This window comes from Octopus bimaculoides, chromosome 11 (assembly GCF_046866305.1).
Source record: "Octopus bimaculoides isolate indiv1 chromosome 11, ASM4686630v1, whole genome shotgun sequence".
NCBI classification, from domain to species: domain Eukaryota; kingdom Metazoa; phylum Mollusca; class Cephalopoda; order Octopoda; family Octopodidae; genus Octopus; species Octopus bimaculoides.
The window spans coordinates 8,407,469-8,432,782 of record NC_142938.1 but is presented as its reverse complement, the minus strand read 5'-3'; the positions used below and the strand labels follow the sequence as shown (position 1 = coordinate 8,432,782).

At 35.8% G+C, this 25,314-nt stretch overlaps 2 protein-coding genes across 3 annotated transcripts; one reads left to right on the top strand and one right to left on the bottom strand.

Annotated features, from left to right (window-relative positions):
- Positions 1 to 507: 507 nt before the first annotated feature.
- LOC106880896 (serine/threonine-protein phosphatase 2A regulatory subunit B'' subunit gamma) lies at positions 508 to 19,040 on the bottom strand. Of its 2 annotated transcripts, XM_089359397.1 has the most exons (14): positions 18,807 to 19,033; positions 15,982 to 16,109; positions 15,023 to 15,072; positions 14,832 to 14,886; positions 13,931 to 14,043; positions 13,015 to 13,183; positions 11,810 to 11,854; positions 10,963 to 11,004; positions 5,269 to 5,412; positions 4,728 to 4,864; positions 3,788 to 3,863; positions 2,593 to 2,730; positions 1,523 to 1,650; positions 508 to 750 (listed from the first exon to the last, which is right to left on the bottom strand). In XM_089359397.1, the coding sequence occupies exons 1-14, from the start codon at positions 18,889 to 18,891 to the stop codon at positions 630 to 632; spliced, it is 1,431 nt and encodes a 476-aa protein (XP_089215523.1). In that variant the 5' UTR covers positions 18,892 to 19,033; the 3' UTR covers positions 508 to 629. The 2 variants fall into 2 exon arrangements, with proteins under 2 accessions (XP_089215523.1, XP_089215524.1); XM_089359398.1 differs by lacking the exon at positions 10,963 to 11,004 and having other exon boundaries at positions 18,807 to 19,040.
- A 35-nt stretch (positions 19,041 to 19,075) lies between these two features.
- Positions 19,076 to 24,957, top strand: LOC106880897 (delta(14)-sterol reductase LBR). The gene has a single exon (XM_014931058.3). It carries the CDS (start codon positions 19,198 to 19,200, stop codon positions 20,491 to 20,493), a length of 1,296 nt encoding a protein of 431 aa, XP_014786544.1. The 5' UTR covers positions 19,076 to 19,197; the 3' UTR covers positions 20,494 to 24,957.
- Positions 24,958 to 25,314: the final 357 nt, after the last annotated feature.

The following is a 25,314-nucleotide window of genomic DNA, read 5'->3' as shown; positions in this document are numbered from 1 at the left end:
TCTGCTCAATACCACAAGTTTGCTTGTCAGTTGTTTGACCTTGACCAGTTGAGCGTGTCCCTTAGTGGCTGACAAAATGTGCATCTCTGATCACAAGCTTTCTTGACATAACACAATGGTTGTAAACAAGCATCAGTGTCATACAAGCAACATCATTCATTTCCAGGTCTTCCATGACAAACATTTCTGACCATGGGGAGGTATTTCCTTGCTTGGAAACAGGTTAGAGTATGCTACAGGAAGAGCATCTCTCCATGGAAAATTTATCTCAACAGATGTGTCTGACCCATGCAAGCATGAAAAAGTGGGCATTAAATGATGATCCTCAGAATTAAGAGCTACATACATATTAACATGCCAAAATATACTTAAAAAAAAAAGAAAAGTAATTACATTCAATTAAATTACTCAGTTGTTTTTTGTTTTATTGGAAAATCCTATTTTGTAAAGGAAAAAATATTTGTTTCTTTAAATTCAGAGGAAAAATAAATGACTTTAAAAACGTGCTTATTTTTTGAGGAACTTCTTTACAAAAGACACCTTCAATTTATTTTTTAAACAGCTAAAAAAATATATATATATATATATCTAAATCACTTCAATTTAATTAGTATTTTCATAAATCTTTTTTAAATTTTATACATCTCATCTTCTTCTTTTGAGCCATCAAGAACAATATATTCTCGGTTCTCGTAAGTCCAGAAATCATTAAGATCAATAAGAATGCTCAACACAGTGTCTCCCTTGCCACTGAAATAAATAGAAAATAACAATATAAACGTTTTTGTATTGAGAGAGAGAGAGAAATAAAATGACAGGCAGTGTGTGTGTGTGTGCTTAAAGGGAGAAAATCGTTCACCAATTTTTTTTTTCCGTTTTCTCTTACTTGTTTCAGTCTAGCATGGCCATGCTGGGGCACCACTTTGAAGAATCTTTTTTAGTTGACTGAATCAACTCCAGTATTAATTTTTTTTCTAAAGCCTAGTACTTATTCTATCGGTCACTTTTGCAAACCCACTAAGTTACAGTTGTCAAGCAATGGTAGGAGGACAGACACACAAATACATATATATATATATATATACACATATATATACACACACAAGACATCACAGAATAAAAAATTGATGTGGAAAACAAAAATTAATGATTTTCAGGTTTAGTATTCTGAAATAAGTTAAAAACGAGTCTCAGACCTAAATCAGAAAATAAAGTGCAGGTGCCACATAAAAAGCACCTGTGCTGGTGCCACGTTAGAGTACAGTGCCAGTCCTGTGTAAAAGCACCCAGTACACTCTGCAAAGTTGTTGGCATTAAGAAAGGCATCCAGCCATAGAAACCAAGCCATAACAGACAGGGAACCTGAACAGCCCTTTAGCTGGCCAGCTCCTGTCAAGTTGTCCAACCCATGCCAGCATGGAAAACGGATGTTAAATGTTGATGATCATGAACGTGTGTTATGTAGAGTCAACAATGCATAGCCAGTACTTATTTGTCCTAAAATAAAAAAAAATAAACTCACCTATGAATTAAATCTTGTAGAGTTATTTTAAAAGGTTCTTTTGGTTTCACCATATCAAATATTTCATCTCTGACGTCTTCAAATAATATTGGTTCTTGTTTATGTCTTTTCATTTGTTCTTGAATAGCCTGAAATAATTTAATTTACATAACTAAACGTAAAACATAATTGCACAATACATTCATTTAGCTTTTTAATTAAGTATATTCTCAGACTAATTTTTTATGAGTATGTAACATACTCATCCAATAATTGCCTTCATCATCATCGTTTAACGTCCACTTTCCATGCTAGCATGGGTTGGACGATTTGACTGAGGACTGGCTTACATCCAATAATTGTTAATTCTACTCAGTTCAGTTAAAGCAGTTAAATAATTCTTTCTACGCAACTGGTAGTTAATTTACTCTTTACTCTTGGCACAAGGCCCAAAATTTTTGGGGAGGGAGGCCAGTCGATTAGATCGACCCCAGTACGCAACTGATACTTAATTTATTCACCCTGAAAGGATGAAAGGCAAAGTCGACCTCGGCAGAATTTGAACTCAGAACGTGAAGACAGACAAAAAAAACCGCTAGCATTTCGCGCGGCATGCTAACACTTCTGCCAGCTCACCGCCTTTAGGCAGCTAAGTAACGTAAATGTTCATTAGAGTCTATACACATTGAAATCTGTCAAATTCAAGTACAGTACTACCTCGGTTTTCATACAACTCTGATCACAAATGAATCATGCCTTATACATATATATATATATTTATGTAAGGTACTACTGTATTTGTAAACAGTTTTAGGATTTGTAATTTGTATTAAACATATCTTTTGCTAGGGCTCTTAAGGCCAGGTAACTGGCCTAAAGAGTCTTAGGGCATCATCATCATCATCGTTTAACGTCCGCTTTCCATGCTAGCATGGGTTGAACGATTTGAATGAGGACTGGTGAAACAGGATGGCAACAGAAGAAAAAAAAAAAAAAACCTATGAAAGAGTAGACTGTATCTCAGGTAAACGTTAGCACATGAAGCCAAATCAATTCTGGCAAGAAGGATAAAACTACAACTGTGTACTTACTCGATAAAAATAATTGAGTGAGAATGTATCAAGATAACCTTTCTGCTGTACATCTAAAATACGAAAAAGGTACTGTAATGACTGGGGCTCTTTCCGATTCTCCAAGGCTAAAACAAAATCAAGATAAGTTTTGTAGTCCTGAAAAATAAATTAGAAATATTAGACTAATGAATCCATTAAGTTTTGGAAAAAGGCTATTTAAAAAATTTCTTTTTTTTTTTGATATTCAATTAAAAATTATCACCATCATCATTAAATGTTCATTTTCTATGCTGGCAAGCCAGAGGACTGCACCAGGTCTCAATCAGATTTTTGTAGCATTGTTTCTATGACTGGGTGCCCTTCCTAATGCCAACCACTTTACAGAGTGTACTGGGTGTTATTCACATGGCACAGACATGGGATGCATTTTTACTTCATGCCAGCATGGATGCTCCTTACATAGCACCAGCATGGGTGCCTTCTACATGATGCCAGCACAGGTGCATTTTAACATGGTACCAGCATGGGGTGCTTTTTACATGGTACGTAAATTGAATATTATAATTTATATATTACTTCACAAGGATGCAAATTGTATCTATCCAATCATGAAACCAAAAAATATCTTAATACTAACATCAACTCTATTTTTCTCTCCCAATGGATTGGTTTATTATCTTTTTATTTTTGTACATGTATGATATGTAAACTACCTATTCTGTAACTCAACACCATCAACAGTTTCTCCCAATGAATGCATTATATTTTTCCTTCATTTAAAGCAATGTAACTAGTTCATATGCAATCAACATTTACGAAAATAATTTCTAGCTGAAATTTATCATTGAGTCCTGGTTGAACTATTGAATCAATTTTAATTGGTTGAACTATTGAATCAATTTGAATTAATTTTTAAAACATTTGCAAATTAAAAATTCTAAAACTGCTGTTATCTAAATCAGATAGAAATAATTTTGAAGTGGTAATCCCGAGTCTTTAACAAGTATTCTCGAATGTCTGGGTTTAACAAACAAATAAATCTACTCGATATCTACAAATTAAAAAACAAGAAATCAAATTGAGAAATAAAAACAACAAACAAGATGATGAGGATAGGAATGAAGGCAGCTGTCAATAGAAAGTTACATAAAAACAAATCTAAAAATATAGCAAAGGTCTTTGCTATATATATACAAAGGTCTTTAATACTAACCATTTCTCCATCATAAGTTAAGCATTCCTGGAATATTCTGTCAAGAAAAACATCAGTCAAAGTTCCTGTACCATATCTGTGGTGGAAAGAATTAATTTAAAATCATAACAACTCAGAAATAATTCTTTCTAATTTTGGCACAAGGCCAGCAATTTTAGGGAAAGAGGTAAGTTGATTACATCGACCCCAGTGTTCAACTGGTACTTATTTTATTAAAATTGAAAGAATGAAACGCAAAGTCGACCTCAGCAAAATTTGAACTCAGAATGTAACAAGCTGAAAGAAATGTCACTAAGCAGTTTGTGTCTCACGTGCCAACAATTCTGCTAGCTCACCTAACAATTCACAGCTGTTGGTATAACAACTTAAAATTTATAGTTTTACTGAAACAAGAATCATCATCATCATTTAATGTCCGTTTTCTATGCAGACATGGGTTGGACAGTTTGACAGGAGCTGACCAGCTGGAGGGCTGTTCAGGCTTCCTGATCAACACCATTTAAATCCATGTTCCTTACTGACATGTGTAGGTTGGGTTGACAAGATCTGATGGGTCCGAGGACTACATCATGCTCAAATGTTAACTTTAATGTGGTTTCCATAGCTGGATCCCCTTCCTAACACCAGCCACATTACAGTGTGTATTAGATGCTTTTTTTTTTTTTTTTTCATGGCACTAGCACTAGTTAAATCACTGTGCAGTTTGCAAGACTAAGATCTCCTACAACTGGGTAGAGCTACAGTAGACAGGGAGGAGGCATTATACTAGATAAGGGGTTACAGTATGAGAGAAGGAGCCTAACGTTTAAAACCAAATTTATAACAAAGTTAACAAAACAACTTTCTGAAAACAAACAAAAGTCGTCAAATCTGCAGCCTTACATTTTAAAACAGGTTAAATAAGACAACTTTTAGAATTAAACAATATAATAATAATTACCTGGATAATTCTTCTTTGCTAAGCATACCATTGTGGTCTTTATCCAAATTTAGATACTGACCATATACACGCAAAGCAGACGGTGCTGAAAACCAGTTAGATTCTTGCATTTCTTTTGAGAGTTCTTCATCACGTAACTACAAAAAAATATTACAAACTGGTAAACTGGAGCAGTACATTACCATATCTAGAACAAAAGCATCTTTTTAACTAGTCAAATCCTCTCAAAGGATTCCTACACTATTTGTGGCATTATAACTGAAGCTCTGTCAGTCAGTCAGACTGACAGACAGACAAGGCTGTCTAGTGCAGCATTATTGACATCAACCATTGTTAGATCACTGAAGTTAAGTTCAAAATTCAGAAATACTAGGAAACAGGATGTTATATAAGCAAACAAAATGGAAGGAGAATGTTAAATGATGACGATGTAAACAATATCATGTAAACTGAGCTGATGTAAATTGTTACTTATCTAAATTCTCTTGTTAGATCAGTGATAATTCATGCTAATATGTATTCTCTACGAATCCAAACTTACCTCTAATAAATTATCAAGAAAACCACAGGCAAGGATATCCAGAATTTTAATCTTTCCAGTTCGCATAGGATCAAGGAAGAAAAAGAATTTTCTGACAGAAGTACACACATAGAAGGAGTAAAAAGATCTTTCCAAGACATTCAACTGAAAATAAATCAATATTTTGAAACCCAAAATAAGAAGATATATATATATATATATATATATATATGTGTGTTTGTGTGTGTATAACAATTGAATAAACAAATTTATTCTGCTTTATAATAATGAATTAATGGAGAAATTGTATCCTCACATAAGATGTTTACAAAAAAATAGACAATTTATATATGTTCAGTTCTATATTTAAGAGATGAGTAATTATGTTCATTATTTACATTTGATGGATATTTGTCCTCATCTTGTTTGTCATTAACACAACGTTTCGTCTGATATACCCTGCAGCCTTCATCAGATGTCTTGGGGAAATTTCAAACCTGGGTTCTCACTCCTTAGGTATTTTTCAATGTTATTATTATTACTATATATATATAATTATTATTACTATATATATATATATATATATATATATATATATATGGTTTCTACACAGTTTCCATCTACCAGGTACAATCACAAAGAATTAGTCAGCCTGAGGCTATAGCAGTAAACACTAGCCCAAGGTTCTGTGCACTGGGACTGAACCTGAAACCAGGTGGTTGGTTTCAAAGTGAGTTTTTTAACCAAACAGCCATGTCTGCACTTGTAAAAGAAAATTTCAAGACTTTTTCAATGTCGGTCACTCAGATTTTGACGAATTAGTGTCATCACCTGCTACTTTCAGAATGCATCCCACTTTTAAACAAGAAATTTATTTCGTAGTATTTGGATGTAACAGTAGCTGGAAAAAAAAACCTTAATATTTTACTAATAGATATTATCATTGGCTGTGGAAAGAAAAACAAAGCCAATCTCAGAAGGATTTCAACTCAGAATCAAAAACAACTCTGCTATTAACTGTTGATTATGTAACACCCTCTAAATATAATTAGATAAGTTTTGGCCAGTATTGGCCGAGGTCATGTCTAAATATCATCACTTGGAAAAGACATTTAAAGGTGTTTCATACGAGTTGTTTTTGGGCACCATAGCCCATTCAAGTATATATATATATGCACACACATATATCATAAAAACCATGTACAATCAATATATATAGCATTCCTGTTATATTAGATAACATGAAAATTATTAAGCATAGAAGTGTTATTAACTCTTGAGCATTCTGATTACTCTATCAAATGTAATGCTTATTCATTCACATTGTTTTGAATTTGCCAGGCCCGCCTGACTGGCTCCTGTGCCAGTGGCACATAAAAAGTACCCACTACACTCTCAGAGTGGTTGGTGTTAAGAAGAGCATCCAGTTGTAGAAACATTGCCAGATCAGTTTGGAGCCTGGTGCAGCCTCCTGGCTTGCCAGACCCCGGTCAAACCATTCAACCCATGCCAGCATGAAAAACGGACATTAAACGATGATGATGATTGTGGGATAGGTGTGAGAAGCTAGATCCAGTTGGTTTGAACATAAAACAGATAGAATATCTGATCCAGATTAAATGCTAAAGAGCTAAGCTGGCCGTATCCGGCCAAAATATTCCACCTGTTTACTTTTCAAACCAACCAGACTCTCCCACTCACATCTACTCCCACATTGCCATCACATCATCAAAACCTCAAAACTACAAAATAATAATGCAGGACAAATTCAAAACGAAATGACTATATAATCATTACATTTGACAGAGTAATCAGTGCTAAAGGGTTAAAAAGTTAATTAAATGAAGAAGAGTTGTTATTTTTTAATATAGCTGTTAATAAACATAAGAAATATTTGTTAAAGTATTATTATAGACTGTTAAACAATTTTGAAGAATAGAAGCTGAGATACAGAGGAAAGACAAGTGTAACAAGATTTTTTAAATGAAATACTTAAGACATGCTTTCCAAAATAACAATGATAAAGTATATATTACCAAAATTTTTTAAAAGGGCAAAGAGTTTTAAATGGATAATTTGTTTTTTTTTTATTTCTCAGTTGAAAACTTTAAAAATTCTAAAAATTATTATTATTATTATTATTATTATTAAGGACATATGACATGGCTTAGTGTGAACTAATTTCAATTCCTAGATTGGGTGGGGCATTGTGTTCTAGAGCAAAACACTTCACTTCACATTGCTCTGCAATCACTTTGACGCTTGACGTGTGGTACACAGTGCTTCTGTTCAAACAACGTTGATTTGATGGAGAGAGTGAGCTAATGTACAGCATGAACATTTGGTCACTATAAACAAGTCATTTGTGCAGGTCATTCAGCAACAGCTGAATGACCATACGTCGTCTTTGATGGGAGAATCCATCATTATTAATAACAACACAAGAAATGCACAGAAAATAGACTCCATCAAATGCCAATGGAGATACGTAGAAGTAGTTGATAGCTTTCATTACCTAGCTGTGGAGGTGGATGCTCTGAGAGCTTAGCTGCTGGAATAAGAATAGGCTGGGCAAAATTCAGAGAGCTTCTACCTTTGTTGGTAACAAAGGGCCTCTCTCTGAGTGAAAGGCAGATTGTATGATGCCTGTTTGCAAACAACCATGCTACATGGTAGTGAAGGGCTGTGACTGCAGAGGACATGCATAGGCTTGAAAGAAATGAAGCCAGTTGCTTTGCTGGATGTGCAATGTCAGTGTGCATGTACAACAGCGTACTTTGAGAGAAAAATTGGGCACATCAGAAAGTGATGTGCAAGGGAGACAACTGCGCTAGTATGGTCATATGATGCATACGGACGAGGACAGCTGCGTAAAGAAGTGCCGATCTCTAACCATGTAGGGAACGTGAGGAAGAGGTAGACCCAGGAAGACTTGGGACAAGGTGGTGAAGTATGATCAGATGTTGAGTTTCCATGAGGCAATGACAAGTGATCAAGACCTTTGGTGATTTGCTGTGCTGGAGAAGATTCATCAAACCAAGTGAAATTGTAGTTGTGGCCAGTGCCAGCGACACAAAAGCAATCATGCTGGTAACATGTAAGAGCACAAATGCCAGTGACACATATAAGGCACCCACGACACTCTTGGAGTGGTTGACGTTGGGAAGGGCAAAGAAACCAAGCCAAATTCAGACTGGAATCTGGTGCAGCTCTCCATGTTACTAGTTCCAGTCAAACTGTGTAACCCATGCCAGCATGGAAAGTAGATGCTAAATGATGATGATTATTATTATTATAATAATAATATGACTCTTTATAGAAACACAGATGTTTGTATTCCAATTACAATGGAAAAATGAATCTTGAACAAAGTAAGATAATTAATACTTTAAATAATAGTCCACTCCGTAAAGTGGATTGCATTAGGATGGGCATCCAGCTGTAAAAATCATGCCAAAAGAGACAGTGGAGCTTGGTGCAAGCTCCTATCAAACCATCCACACCAATACCAGCATTGAAGACAGACGTTAAATCATGATGATGATATTTGTTTGTTTTACAATGTGGAGGCACATGGCCGAGTGGTTAAGGTGTCAAACATGCAATTGTAAAATCACGGTTTCATTTTCCAGATAAGGCAGTTTGTCGTGTTCTTGAGTGAAAGGCATCATTTCATGTTGCTCCAGTCCACTCAACTATAGACGAGTCCCAGTAATAGGTGGGGAGTTAAACCTGCAAGGGGACAAGCGTCCTGTTCAGTGAGTAGTGCTGTAATCTCACTCAGTCACTTATATGCAATTGAAACTGGATTAAGCCCCAGCTTTAACCCCTTCAGTCACTTTGGACAATTTTTCAGCAAAAAAAATATAAATTATAATTAAGCTGAGTCACAGTTACCAATACATTGGACACCTTTAAATTGCATATATAACCAAGATCACAAGATTTTTAGCCAGTGTTTGCTCACAAGTCATAGACGATGGCTGTGTCTTCTCGTAAATCTCAGAGATGTTAATTAAATTGGGTTTTACCACCTGGTCTTAACTAAATTTTTTATTTATCCATGACAAAAATTAAACATACTGAATTCTTTAAAATTTAATCAATATGTGTTATTTACCTGTATTTTAGTATAAATAAAAAATTAAAGTTAAAAAATAGTTTTATTTTTTTTATCCATGGGTTAAGATTCCTAGGTCGCATGGAAAAAAAAATACTTTACAAATACAGAACCAATTGCTAAAGAATAGAATGTTGGGAGAAAATGTACCAGGAAAGAAAATACAATTGAAAAATAGAAATTAAAAAGACAAGCTTAAGGGAGAAATAGACTTGTTCATAGTTAATATTTCAAAATTCAGAAATGACAGTTAACCGTAAACATTGCAGTAGTATGAGGCATTTGAAGGAAGAAACAGGATAGAAAATTGTGGTCGAAATATAGAAATGTGAAGTAATTCGTTTTACTTCCATTTTTTTTTTTCTTCCATATATATAATATATTCACAATCTGTCTCAACAAATTCTGTCTGATCCATGATGCAAGCATAGCAGAATGGGTTAGATGATGATGATGATGATGATGGTGATGATGATGATGGTGGTGGCGATGATTCACTCGACTGTACTTCAATATGTAGCCTGAACAGTTCTACGCAAGTAATGTCTTTTTTTTTAGTGGGTGGGGTATTTATTTGATATATGAGCAGCAGTTATGATTTGCAGGTTCAAGAAGTTTGCTTCCCAACCACATGTGGTTATAGTATTTATATATATATGAAGCCAGTATGCTCCGTTGGATGTGTAATGTCAATGTGAATACCCGTCAGAGTGTAAGTATCTTGAGAGAAAAGCTGAACATTAGAAGCATCAGTTGTGGCGTGCAAGAGAGACGATTGCGCTGGTATGGACATGTGGTGAGAATGGAGGAGGATAGCTGCGTGAAAAAGTGCCACACCCTAACAGTTGAGGGAACCCGTGGAAGAGGTAGGCCCAGGAAGACCTGGGCTGAGGTGGTGAGGCAAGACCTTCGTACATTGGGCCTCACCGAGGCGATGACTACGGACCGAGACCTTTGGAAATGGGCTGTGCGTGAGAAGACCCGGCAAGCCAAGTAAGATCGTTGCCAGTGCCCCTGGACTGGTTCTTGTGCGGGTGGCACATGAGATGCACCATTTTGAGCGTGGCCGTTGCCAGTACCGCCTGACTGGCTCCTGTAGGATTTTCGAGCGAGATCGTTGCCAGTGCCCCTGGACTGGCTTGTGCGGGTGGCACATAAAAGACACCATTTCGAGCGTGGCCGTTTTCGTGCGGGTGACACGTAAAAGCACCCACTACACTCTCTGAGTGGTTGGCGTTAGGAAGGGCATCCAGCTGTAGAAACTCTGCCAAATCAGACTGGAGCCTGGTGTTGCCATCCGGTTTCACCAGTCCTCAGTCAAATCGTCCAACCCATGCTAGCATGGAAAGCGGACGTTAAACGATGATGATGATGATGATGATGATACATATATATGTGTATAATAAATATTATATATAAATACTATAATAAATATTATATATATATGTATATAAACACACATATACACAGAGGAAGAGAGAGAAATTGTTATAAAGTTCCAGGAGAAAGTAATGAAATAATAGGTATATGGGAGGGTAAGAAAAGTTGTTTGTTCATAGAGAAAGGGATGATGATCATCAGAATCAACCACTTACCCTATACCCTCCTTTAATTATCCAAGTATGGAGCTGGGAATTCTTTAAGAAATAAAGATATTTTAGTTAAGGTTTTTTTCTTTTGCTTTTTGTTTTTGGAGGGGGGGGGATGTTTTTGTAATTTCTTTTCTTTATCACTGAAAGAAATTGTTTACTTGTAAAATGACTATTTTCTTCAAAATAAAATAATCCTTTCATGTCCATTAGAATGAAATAACACAAATAATTGGTTAAAATAACAACAATAAATGAAACAAAATTTTAATGGTGTTCAGTTTTGATGTCTTTCCTAAAGCCAAATCAAACATGAAAAGTAGTGAATTTATATTCAAAGGAATAAACATCTTAGTCGTGGGAGGATTGCTGGTGTGACAGCTAGTTATTAGTTACGGGATATTTGGTGGTGATGGTGCCACATAAAAAGCACCCAGTACACACTGTAAAGTGGTTGGTGTTAGGAAGGGCATCCAGCTGTAGAAACCATATACACCGCCAGAAGTTGTTGTTGACAAACAGCAGCAGTAATTTTATTCAGCTGAATACATGTCATTGATTGGTTGAAATTACCGAAATACGACAACTTTAACACAAAATAACTTTGAAAATACAAACTTTTCTCAACAACACTAAGAGTAAAAGATGTTTTATATGACACATTTTACCAGTGTCCGATGTTTGAAAGTGTTTAGTTACAAAAAATTAATTTCTTGATGTGTCGTTCAAAGGGAAAAGAACCCAATTTTTTTTCAGAATCTCATTAATTCTCAAACTGTATTACAGACCAAAGAGAAAACTGTAAATATTTTAAATAAAAACACATGCACCAAATATTAAAGAGTCAACTTACTCGTGGTAATGTTGGGATAAGTTCTAAAATGTAGTTCTCTAGATCCTGCAGAAAAATACAAATGCAAAATTAATGTTAATTTTGTAGTTTCTTTGAAATCTTATCCTATAAATTAGAGGAAAATGATGAAAGCCACTTAACAATTATAAGAAGTTTCTTAAATGATAAAAGTTTATTTCTCGATATAAATGTCATCTTAATATTTAATCTCTTTGCAATAATATACTATTTTGTTCTGCACAGGCCTTAATTTGTGTTGTTTCATTTTGAATTCTTCAGTTCACAAATGGGATTTCTTAAAGCAACCCAGCACACTCTGTAAAGTGGTTGGCATCAGGAAGAGCATCCAGCTGTAGAAATCATGCCAAAACAGACAATTGGAGTCTGAACAACCAACCCATGCCAGCATGGAAAACGAATGTTAAACAATGATGATGACGATATACATACATACAGACACACATACATATCATATATATATATATACTTGAAAACAGGTGAGAGTTGGCGACAGGGAGAGCATCTGATCATGGAAACTTTGCCTTGTCAAATTCCATCTGACCCATGCAAACATGGAAAAGTGGATGTTAAAACAATGATGATATCTATACTGTTTACAGTACACAAAAAATCCAACAAAAAATTTTATATATATTTAATACATTTTTATTAGATATACTTTACATATACTCTTTTACTTGTTTCAGTCATTTGACTTGCAGCCATGTTGGAGCACCGCCTTTAGTCAAGAAAATCGATCCCAGGACTTATTCTTTGTAAGCCTAGTACTTATTCTATCGGTCTCTTTTGCTGAACTGCCAAGTTACGGGGGTGTAAACACACCAGCATCGGTTGTCAAGCAAAGCTAGGGGGACAAACACAGACACACACACACATATATATATATATATATATATATATATATATATATATATATATATATGACGGGCTTCTTTCAGTTTCCGTCTACCAAATCCACTCACAAGGCTTTGGTCAGGCCGAGGCTATAGTAGAAGACACTTGCCTAAGGTGCCATGCAGTGGGACTGAACCCAGGACCATGTGGTTGGTAGTGTGTATGTGTCAAATGTATGAGCCAGAATCCTCCTCATTGGTTTTGCTCTCTCTCTCTCTCTCACTCCCTTTCATTTTTATTATCACATTCACATTTTCTGGCATAATACAAATCCAAAGACAAAAGCTTACCGTTTCTTTCAAATAACCAAGCCCAGTAACATCATATAAAGATAATCCAATTCTTGTTTGATGCAACCAAACTTTTCGCATCACATAATTAAAAAACTGCATAATAGGTATTCTTCCATAATGTTCATTCTGATATAATTTTCCAAAAATAGTAGCAGTGAAGAAAGATCTAAAAAAAGAAAAAAAACATTGCTTCAGACTACAAAAAATACAACTAATAATTTAATATTTTCTGATTATTTAAGTACAATTTTCCATGTATTATCAGGTATAAAAGCATTTTTAATACATATACAGATATATATATCATCATCATCGTTTAACATCCGCTTTCCATGCTAGCATGGGTTGGACGATTTGACTGAGGACTGGCAAGCCAGAAGGCTGCACCAGACTCCAATCTGATCTGGCAGAGTTTCTACAGCTGGATGCCCTTCCTAATGCCAACCACTCCGAAAGTGTAGTGGGTGCTTTTACGTGCAACCGGCACGATGGCCAGTCAGGTGGTACTGGCAACGGCCATGCTCAAAATGGTGTATTTTACGTGCCACCAGCACAAGTGCTAGAAGGCAACGCTGGTAATGATTACGCTCAAATGGTGCTATTTATGGGCCACTAGCACGGAAGCCAGACAGCTGCTCTGGCAATGAACACGCTCGACAGTGCTGTTAGTGCTCCACTGGCGCAGGTGCCAGTCATTGAATATGGTTCAATTACGATTTAGATTTCACTTGCCCCAACAGGTCTTCGCAAGCAGAGTTTAGAGTCCAATGAAGGAGAGATTGGCATGGGTGCCAGTCGTCAGGTTCAGTTCGATTTCGATTTCTGCTTCCAGATTTCAAATTGCAAATTTCAAATTATGAAAACTCAATTACATTAATCAAATAAAAATACATTGATAATCGTGTAATCATACTTGCACTTGCTCCCTGCTTGTTCAGCCACTTTAAGAAAGTCATGATAATTTATCATCTGTTCGTCAGCAACAAGAGGTGGAGTGTGATGTTTGTCAAGTAGAAACCATAAATGCTACAAAGAGATGAAATCCATTTTACATAAAAACTATCGGTGTATCTATGAAAAAATAAATTATATAAAGTTAAATGGTAGACAAAATTTACAACTTCACTGTCCTGTATTCCATACCTCAAAGGGATAAACAGATTTGAAGGAGAAATCCAAATTAGTGAAATTATGTGTCCACCCTGCTGGGTAGTTGGTGTTAGGAAGGGTATCCAGCTGTAAAAAACCCATACCAAAAGTCTGGTGCAGGCTCTTGCCTAGCCAGCTCCTATCAACTAATGGCAGAAAGGACTTCTCATACTCAATTCTATGTAAATGACATAATCAGCTCTGTTGGCAGTTAATAAAGCAGCATGAGAAAGTTGTTCCTGCTGTCAATAAAGATACACACCTTTCAGTTAAAAGAATGGTCATGTAATTCAACATGCCTGAAATGTGCTAATGACAACAATCGAAATCAAGCAAACTATAATTAGAGAATTAGAGCTGAAGAGAGACACATTTGTATACTGAGCCCTTTTTTATAGGGGATAATCATCATCATCATCATTTAACATTCATTTTCCATACTGGCATGGGCCAGATGGTTTGACAGGATCCAGCAAACTGCAGGGTTGCATTGTGCTCCAGTTTCCACAGCTGGATGCTCTTTCTAAAACCAACCATTTTACAGTGTGTACTGGGTGCTTTTTCAGTGCCACTGACACTAATGGAATTTACCAAATTAACTTGCAAGACAGGAAAGAACAAGAAATACAGTAAAAGATGACCATAATTTTTAAATGATATATTACCTGCAGTTCTTCATTTCCAAGTAAAACACGGCTTCTTCTTTGCAAAAACAAGGCTCTAACAATAAAAAGAAGAATGAACAGAAACAGAATTTTGTTCTTTAATTCTAAAATAATATGGTGTATTAAATATTTTATAAAAAGCTGTTAATACATGACAGTAATCCTGTCAAACAATATAGAAATATAATTACCTTGCTTCTTCTCGAACCTTTTGCAATAAGATTTCCTCTTCTAGAGGGAGCTAAAGTTAAAGAAAAATTTTGAAATATAGAATAGCCATCCAAGATGAGGATAAAAATTCCAAACTAAACCTATAATTTAGAACACAGAACAATTTTTTTCATTTTGTTTTACAGCCACATTTTTAATGCTATCATCATCATCGTTTAACATCTGCTTTCCATGCTAGCATGGGTTGGAAGATTTGACTGAGGACTGGTGAACCGGATGGCTGCACCAGGCTCCAATCTGATCTGGCAAAGTTTCTACAGCTGGATGCCCTTCCTAACGCCAACCACTCCGAGAGTCCAGTTGGTGCTTAAACATGCCACCGGCACGAGGGCCAGTCAGGCGGTACTGGCAACGGCCACGCTCAAAATGGTGTTTTATACGTGTCACCTGCGCAGGAGCCAGTCCAGTGGCTCTTAACATGGCACTATATTGTGTGCTTTTATGTGGCACCAGCATGAGGACTCTTGCAGGCCAATCTCCTTTATCAGCGGCGAGGACAGACTTAAAACTTCTGCTATGTAGGACGAGCTTTCTTGAATACAATAAGGCACCAAGTATCTCAATCCTTTGTCATCTCATCTGAAAGGTTCACCGTCCTGAGGTCATTCTTCAGTACTTCATCCCATGTTTTCCTGAGTCTCTCCATTCCATGCGTTCCATAAAAATATGGAACACTTAACAAATTTGTGTATCATCCTTGAGGCTAACACAAACTCTACAGATACAATCTGTAATAAAATTATGCAGGACTTTCTTAAAGTTTGATACAGTAATAAACCAACTTCCATCTTCTAGAAAAAATGCTAATAAACAAAAAGAAGAAGACATACACGTATGTTTGTAAATATGTACATAGTATATGGTAAAATAAAGAAATTGGGAAACTGAAAAAAAATCACTATTTTAAACAGTAGCTTACTTGACAATAGAATTTTGGAATGCTATAGTATGTGTTATTATTCTGAACATTGTTTCCCTTCCAAAGTTGATAATATTTGGTAAAAAGTTCTAATTCTTCCAGCTGAGATTTTTCTTTGTTTTCAGTAGCTAAAAGAGAAATATGACATGAAAAAATATTTGGAAAATATTCAACAGCAAAAAGACATAAAATTGAGTGTTAAAAAAAAAATTAAGCTTTACATAATTGGTACAGGCATGGCTGTGTGATAAGAAATTAGCTTCCCAACTACGTGGTTTCAGGTTCAATCCTACTGCATGGCACCTTAGACAAATGTCTTTTACTGTAGTCTTCAGCTAACCAAAGCCTTCTGAGTGGATTTGGTAAACAATAACTGAAAGAAACCCGAAGTATAAAAATACATGTGTGTGTGTATTACTGTCTCCATGTCTTGATTTTGCATAATAGTTGTAAACTAATGTTTCTGTCATGCATGCAGAGTCTTTTATTTCTAATCTTCCATGACAACATGTCTGGTCATGGGAAATATTACATTACATGGAAAAAGGTGGCGTTATGGGAAATATTACATTACATGGAAAAAGGTGACGTTGGCAACAGGAAGAACATTTGGCCAGAGAAAATCTGCTTCAAAATATTTTCTCAGACTGTGTGAGCATGGAAAAATGAATATTAATAATGATGATGATAAATTTAGAAGTACATCAACTCCACTACTTAATACAGGGCGTTGTCGACTTACGACCACAACTGGTTCCGACTGACTGGTCGTAAGTCGGCCTGTAGGGATACATAGCTTTGTTTAATAGTTTTACATTCTTAAGGTACATTCTGATAGAAGTCACACACAGCATTCTGTATTATACAATTATACTGGCGTTAGTCAAAAAGTCCGGATCTCAAGCAGTCGTCTTATAAACAAATACGAGGGTGCCTCCATGTCTCTACGACAGGATAGTCATCCAACACAGTAGCAATCGATAACCAAACATAGGGGAAGCTGACATCATCCAAAGAAATTAAACCCATTAGATTTCAACTGAACTATTTATTATTGCTGCCAGGAGCTGGCGCGCCAATCGTCGTAAGGCGGATAAGTCGTAACTCGACGACGACCTGTAATAATCTATTAATTTTGGCATATGGGCAGCTATTCTGAGTAAAGGGAGCAAGTCGTTTACATCAAATACAGTACTTGACTAGTACTTTATTTTATCTACGGCGAAAGGATGAAGAGTGTGAACTCCGAACGTAAAGACTCAGTAAGAATACTACGAAGTATTCTGTCCAACGCACCAACGATTCAGCTAGCTCACGACAGTTTCATATTTTGGCACAAGGTTAGCAATTTTAGGGTAGCGGGTGAGTCGATTACATCGACCCCAGAATTCAACTAGTATTTATTTTATCGAGCCTGAAAGGCAAGTCAACCTCGGTGGAAAGCATTTTGTCCGGTGAGATAACGATCCTGCCATCTTTTCGGAGTCAATAAAATAAAGAACCAGTCCAAGTACTGAGGCTGACGGTATCAACTAACCCCTCCCCTCAAAACTGTTGGCCTTGTGTCTTAAAGTTTATTATTGTTATTATTATTATTATACTCTCCATGTTATACTTCAAGAAAGCAATCTAGTTTATGGAACGAGATGTCTCCGTCAGTTCCAAACTAACCTTTCTTCCCATCCGAATAATCGTTAATAAAAAAAACGATGATGATGAAATTATATAATGAAAACAGCAAGTATTTTCCACGATATACACATACACGGGAAAATAACACAATTCACGGTTATATTTTTAAATGTTTAAAAATGAAATCTTCAGGCTAAAATTTTAAGTAAAGCCTAACGAACAAGATGTGTTTACTTACGTTATCGTAAATTTAGGAAATGGCTATAGAAAGTCGAACAGGAAAACTATGAAGCAGTAACTATCATGGACAATATTGTTTAATAATGCGTATATGTGAATCTATATATACATATATATATATTATATGTATTTATTTTCTCTAAGTTAATAATTAACTCGGACAAAATAAATTGGTTATAGATACCAGGGTAGCAAAGATCACAAAATGACTGTGGTGTAACTCCTGTTTATGAGGTAGAAACTCCTTGTTATTTTGGGTACTTGAGTATATATAAATTTAATGAATGGAGTAAAACGCATATGTTAAATGAATTCTTTTATTTCCAACATATGTTTCGAAGATTACAAATTATACCTTGCATAGGAATAGGTGATGTTGATAAGGATGTAATCTTCTCTTTAGGGAAATGCATGAGAACCAGCTTAAACGTAAGACATTTTAACCGAATATATGTTGGAAATAAAAGAATTCATTTAAAATATGCGTTTTACTCCATTTACTAAATTTATATATTTACTCAAGTACCCAAAATAACAAAGAGTTTCTACCTCATAAACAGGAGTTACACCACAGTCATTTTGTGATCTTTGCTACCCTGGTATCTATTAACCAATTTATTTTGTCCGAGTTAATTATTAACTTAGAGAAAATAAATACATATAATATATATATATATATATATATATATATATATATATATATATACCAAACAGATAGGTTGAATTGGTGGTATCTAAGGCCATAATGGAATATGCACAAATGTTTAGGGAGGTCTTGATGTGTAAACAAACACTGACGAATAACATGTCTCACAACAGGCTTTATCGTGTATAATAATTATAAATGTTCGATTGATTAAGCGGTAAATACAAAGGATTCTTATTTAGAATAAAATAAAAACAAGAACGGACAGCAATTAGAATTCTTAAGTTAACGGAAGTTTTTGTTTTACCAGTGTTAATCTCAAGACATCTCTTTAATTTTCGCCGAAAATTTGCCACGTTTCTCACCCCTTGGTCTATCAGCGTCATGGCCATTAATTTCTGTTCAGACTCAACGACAAATAACGTCAGTCCGTTTTATAAGAAGTTAAATAATTGAGTTCATACGAGTGTTTGACCATTATCTCCGCAGACGACAAACATGCACCACCATCTTCGAATTTCCTTCCGACTAAATGAATTCTGATTGGCTGCAATGAAGTCACGTGCCTACCGGAAGTTCGTGGTTTGTTTCTTTACAAAAACATTATCCAGCGGATGTCTTCGGGATTCCGACGCATTTAAATCAATTCCCCCAACTTGCATTCAAAAATCAAAATATATAATATTGTTAAAACAATCATGGAAACTTACAGAAACAACCGTGTAAATAAAAAAGGTGCCAACAAAACAGAAAAAACGACTGATTTGGAATTTGGTGGCATTTTGGGAACTGCAGTAAACATTGTAGCTTTGCCATGCATTGTCATTATTATGAATCTCATGTGTAACGAACAAACATGTAAATTCGGTCAGTTACCTTTCATTTATAACTGGTGGACGTATTTTTTCGATTGGACTGCAGTGTCGATGTTTTTATTTTGGATGATATTCCAATCTTTCTTGGCTATACTTCCTGTTGGAAAATTGTACCTAGGTGTCCCATTAAGAGATGGGTCACGACTTCAGTACAGATGTAACGGTTTCCTAAGTTTATTAATATCTATATTTGGTTTTGTAGCTGCTGTCCACATGGGCTTCCCAGCTAGCATTATTTACGACAAGTTTTTTCAAATGATGATATTTGCTTTAATTTTCAGTTACATTTCAAGTATTTTACTTTACATAAGATCCTGGAAAGTAGCACCTTCAAAACTAGCTCCGAATGGAAACTCGGGGAATATGTTTTACGATTTTTTCATGGGACATGAACTCAATCCAAGGATCGGTTCTTTCGATTTGAAATTCTTTTGTGAAATGCGTCCAGGATTGATTGGCTGGGTTATAATTAACCTTAGTTTTGTTGTAAAATCCTATTTTGATCATTTTGGGCCATCACCTGCCCTCTTGCTTGTAACTATCTTCCAAGGCTTTTATATAGTTGATGCTTTGTGGTTCGAAGAAGCTATATTAACCACTATCGATATAACCTCTGATGGGTTTGGTTTCATGTTGTGTTTTGGTGACCTCGTCTGGGTACCATTTTTGTATACACTACAGGGTAAATACCTTATGACGCAATCTCACAGCCTTCCGTGGTATGTTTTAACTGCATTAACTGTCATAAACTGTATTGGTTACTTTATTTTCCGTTCATCTAATTCCCAGAAAAATACATTTAGACGTGATCCCAAACATCAATCGGTAGCGCATTTACAAAGTATCCCCACTTCATCCACCAATCGCCGATTATTAGTATCTGGATGGTGGGGCATGTGCCAGAAACCTAACTATTTAGGAGACATTATTATGTCTCTCTGCTGGTCTTTGACCTGTGGGTTCGGAAGCATCATTCCTTACTTTTACCCAATTTATTTAATCATCTTATTAATCCATCGCGAGAGACGAGATTCGGCTGCGTGTGAAAAGAAATATGGAAATAGCTGGAAGAAATATTGTAGTAAAGTGAAATATCGAATTATTCCTTATATATACTAAAAGTGAATTTTTTCGGGGTTTATGCGGTTTCGCACCACTCCTCGAAAAAGGTTCACGCGGCGGAAATGTAAACGAAACCCTTCCTCCCTTTAAAATTTTTTTTTTCTTATTCATTTTATAGCACACGTGTTTATCATGAATGTTCTGTGTAAATTATATTGACACGAGTAATATAACCTACTTTGATCTGTCAAGATTAACATTCCGAGCTAAATATTGTTTTAATCCTTATATATTACATTTCAAATGTAATGCATATATACTGACAAATGTACAACTTTCATATTATAGCGCTGCATACTTTTTATGTTTTACAGACTTTCTATGTCGTGTGACTCAACCCGATTAGTACTAGATCGGAGTTACATTTCAATGAGAGCTTACACACACATTCTTTCCTCGACTCCCTGTTCCCTCAAACACATTTAAAAACCTACTTTCTCCAGGCTTGTCACATATACTCACTCCCTTTATTTTACTCTCACGTCTCGCTACTGAAAAACGCCTTTGTTTTTTTGTTACACCTTCTGCCTTTCTAACATGTTATATCTCTAATACAACATCAGTTTCCACCCTTTCTCTTCTCTTTCCTCAAGCCCTGACGAAGGATATCTATCCAAAATGTTGATTTCTCTTCCCTCCCTTTACAGTATTATATTGACTTTGTTCTCTTGACCTGTGTCTGTGTTTTGCACTATTTTTGCTCGTGCCTTACCTGGATGTTAATTGTTGTACTACCACAGATTACCACTAGACCTTTTGTTGTTATTATTTTTATTATTATTATTATTATTATTATTAAGAAGGTGGCGAACTGGCAGAATTGTTAGCATGTCGACCAGAATGCTTCGTGGTATTTCGTCTGCCGCAACGTTCTGAGTTCAAATTCCGCCCAGGTTGACTTTGCCTGTCATCCTTTGGAGGTCGATAAATTAAGTACCAGTGAAATACTGGGGTCGATGTATTCGACTTATCTCCTCCCCCACAAAAGTGGCTGCTCTTGCGGCAAAATTTGAAGCCGTTATTATTATTATTATCATCTTGATATAAAGGACTTCTTGCAACTAGAGTTTTACTTGGATGGACATTTTACTGTGGGACAACATTATTGAACTTTATTGAAAATTTTCCTTTTTACTGGTATTTCGGAAACACTGATTATATATACACTTGATTGAATCAAATTTTACAAGTTATATCTTGGAGCTCCCCCACCGAAAAAGTGCCTCACAGAAGTCCTTACTCAAGAGTTTTTATGAGTGCATATTTCATCAAGGATTTCTTGATCAACATACATGTTTCCTTCCTTTTAGTATGCTGCATGCTTGAGCCAACACTGCTCTTTTATCTGCTGACAAATCAATAAAACAGATGGAAATAATGGTATCAAAAAAAGATTTTCCTTGAAGCATTCACCATAGCCCTTAACAAATTGAACATTAGTTGTTTTGTCGTCCATAGAGTTTTCAATGGTAGTCTATATTCTGATTACCAACACGAAGTCCTTGTGAACCACAGTTATTGTATACGTTATTCATGTCTTGATGCCCACTTGAATGCTAAACTACATGAACTGAGTTTGAGAACATCTTTTTTCCCCCGCAGAAAAAAATTAATAGTTTTCCTATAATACCTTTTCCATTTTACATCATGAACAATACATTTTTTATGAATTAATGCGAGGCCTTTTTGCCTAATATTATAAAGCACTGATTTTTAATATCGTCGATATTTTTTGATCTGCCCTACACAATATTATTTATGCTAGGTTCAGATTTGAAAAGACTGCTTAATAACTTCCTGAAATACTTCAAGTACTGACTAGATTCTTAGAACCAAACATTCTTATTAGTTTAATCTGCTGGAAGAAGCAAATGTTGTAATACTTTGTGATAATGGATCTAATTTTATTTAATATCATTTTTAGGACAAAAATGATATCTTTTTTCTAACCCATTAACTGCAAAATTGTGGAGGCGCAATGGCCCAGTGGTTAGGGCAGCGGACTCGCGGTCATAGGATCACGGTTTCGATTCCCAGACCGGGCGTTGTGAGTGTTTATTGAGCGAAAACACCTAAAGCTCCACGAGTCTCCGGCAGGGGATGGTGGCGAATCCTGCTGTACTCTTTCACCACAACTTTCTCTCACTTTTACTTCCTGTTTCTGTTGTGCCTGTAATTCAAAGGGTCAGCCTTGTTACACTGTGTCATGCTGAATATCCCCGAGAACTACGTTAAGGGTACACGTGTCTGTGGAGTGCTCAGCCACTTGCACGTTAATTTCACGAGCAGGCTGTTCCATTGATCGGATCAACTGGAACCCTCGACAGAGTGCCAACAACTGCAAAGTTAAATTTCATGGTTATTCTAGTAATGATGTTAAACATCTACCAAAATATAGAATTGGTTGTTTTCTGCAAGTCACATTGCCTCAATAAATTTGACATATCTCAACAAAAACTAGTTTCAAATATAACATTCCCCAACAAATGATAATTGTTATACAAAACTGCTTTCTGCACTTAAGGGTAATGAAATTTTGAATGGATATATCTGATTTGTGCAGTATTAGGGTTAAGACGTTTTTTAAGAACTAAAATATATTCTAAAGTGTAAATTTTTGATTAATCAAGTTGCTCAGAGTTGTCTTATATACAAGACATCTCACTTTGAAATTCATTCTCTAACATTTTAGTATTACTTTTACATTAAAAAAATTGCATTTTGTAAAGTAAAAACAATTTTATGATTGTGTTTGTAATTGTTGTCATTGGGCCTCACATTTGTCCTGATTGAGTAAGTCTATGAATGAAGCCATTCCAAGTATGACCACTCTGTCTTTTTGTATATCTAGAATTGCTTTATCCATTGTACCCATTTTTTAAAGTGGGTGAGATATAATTTGAAGAAGGTTTAGCTGTTATTTCTAGCAGGTTGAGTGACCACTTAGAGTCCTCCTCTAGCTCATGCTTGTACTGATTGTTCGGTATTCTAGCAGCTATGAACCTTTACATTGTTACTCAGCCTGCTAGAAAGAGGACATGTTGAATAACGCCTTAGGTTATACTGCATCATCATCTTCATCATTTAATGTCCACTTTTTCATGCTTGTTGGTCAAACGGAATTTGATGAGGCAGATTTTCTACAGCTGGATGCCTTTCCTGTTGCCAAGCTTCACCTGTTTCCAAGCCTGAAAGAAGAAGAGAAGTTGAAGTGACTACGCTACAATTAGCAGCTACAAGTACCTGTATTCACAGTTTGACATTATTTCATTTTTTGTGTCACCATACGGTTTTGGTTTGTTTTGCTTTTTATAAAATCTTAACCCTTTTGTATCTAAACCTGCCATATCCAGTCCAAGTCTTCTACCAATTATATGTTTAGACCAGTTCAGGCCATACAATGTAAAAATAAATAATCATAGGCACAGGAGTGGCTGTGTGGTAAGTAGCTTGCTTACCAACCACATGGTTCTGGGTTCAGTCCCACTGTGTGGCACCGTGGGCAAGTGTCTTCTACTATGGCCTCAGGCCGACCAAAGCCTTGTGAGTGGATTTGGTAGACGGAAACTGAAAGAATCGTATATATGTATATATATATGTACGTGTGTTTGTGTTTGTTCCCCCCCACCATCGCTTGACAACCGATGCTGGTGTGTTTACGTCCCTGTAACTTAGTGGTTCAGCAAAAAGAGACCGATAGAATAAGTACTAGGCTTACAAAGAATAAGTCCTGGGGTTGATTTTCTCAACTAAAGGCAGTGCTCCAGCATGGCTGCAGTCAAATGAAACAATGATGAATGCTTTCTTTTCTGCAATGCTTCAAATTGATAATACTTTCTGCTTCGAGCATTTGGTTTTAGTTTACTCGGAAGCAGCTACCCTCAGCTTCCACCACAGCCTGAAGACAGTTCCAGAACCTGACACTTGATAGAAAACAACACCTTTCAGATCTCACCAGCAAGAAAGGATCACTTTTTGTTCAGATGTAGCCTGGTTTGGTGATGGAATCTCCTTTTTCATTGGATGCAAACCATTGTTGTTTCCATTAGATACAATTACAAAGAACCTACTTTTCATTACTTGTGTGGATTCTACCTAGAGAAGGTTTGGTAGTAAGTCTACTCTTCAATGACGAGCAGAGGACACCTCTTTGATGAAGCTGTCAGATGATGAGGGCTCCACTGATCAAATTTACACACTTTTCCTAATTAATGAATGTGTTTTATGATTAAAGTTTGACTTGCTAATTATGAAGCAGTTTGCTTTGGATTTTATGCTACTTTTAGTCTTAACTTTGACTTGAGAAGAGGGTTTCAATAAAGTCTTCAACTGATAACCAACCAAGTTGAAGGTATTTGCCCCCACCCCCATCCCCGATGTTAGAAATTTACTGAGATGATATTAAAAGATTTGTAATGTTATATGGAGTGATTATAATAAAAAATAATTATCAAATAACAATTTAGTTACTTAAGATATCTAAGACTGTTGCTTAATCTTTTATCCTGTATCTTCTGTTTATCCAAGTCATGACTTAATCCTCTATCCTCTTCACCCCAATTTCTATAAGTGTATAGTGCAGAACCTGAGAAGAGAGACCTAGTATGAGTGACAGGAAGAGATGAGACTTGGACAAAGAGAAAAGCAATATGCAGTTAGTTCAGAAGAACAAAATTTCCAGGACAGAAAACTGTCCCATATCTCACACTTACTACTCATGAAGATCAAGCTCTCTTGAAAAAGTAGTTAAACATTTGAGGTTTTAGTAAATTTATACAGAAAAAGTAAGCATTATACCATCCAGTATAAATAAAACTC

Excerpts from the sequence above, each read along its gene's own strand:
- LOC106880896 (XM_089359397.1), bottom strand. The coding sequence starts at position 18,891 with ATGGCCATGACGCTGATAGACCAAGGGGTGAGAAACGTGGCAAATTTT. Across the intron at positions 5,413-10,962 it reads TAATTAAAGGAGGGTATAGG|TTGAATGTCTTGGAAAGATC; the intron begins GTAAGTGGTTGA and ends ATTTATTTTCAG. Across the intron at positions 751-1,522 it reads CTACAAGATTTAATTCATAG|TGGCAAGGGAGACACTGTGT; the intron begins GTGAGTTTATTT and ends TATTTATTTCAG.
- LOC106880897 (XM_014931058.3), top strand. The coding sequence starts at position 19,198 with ATGGAAACTTACAGAAACAACCGTGTAAATAAAAAAGGTGCCAACAAA.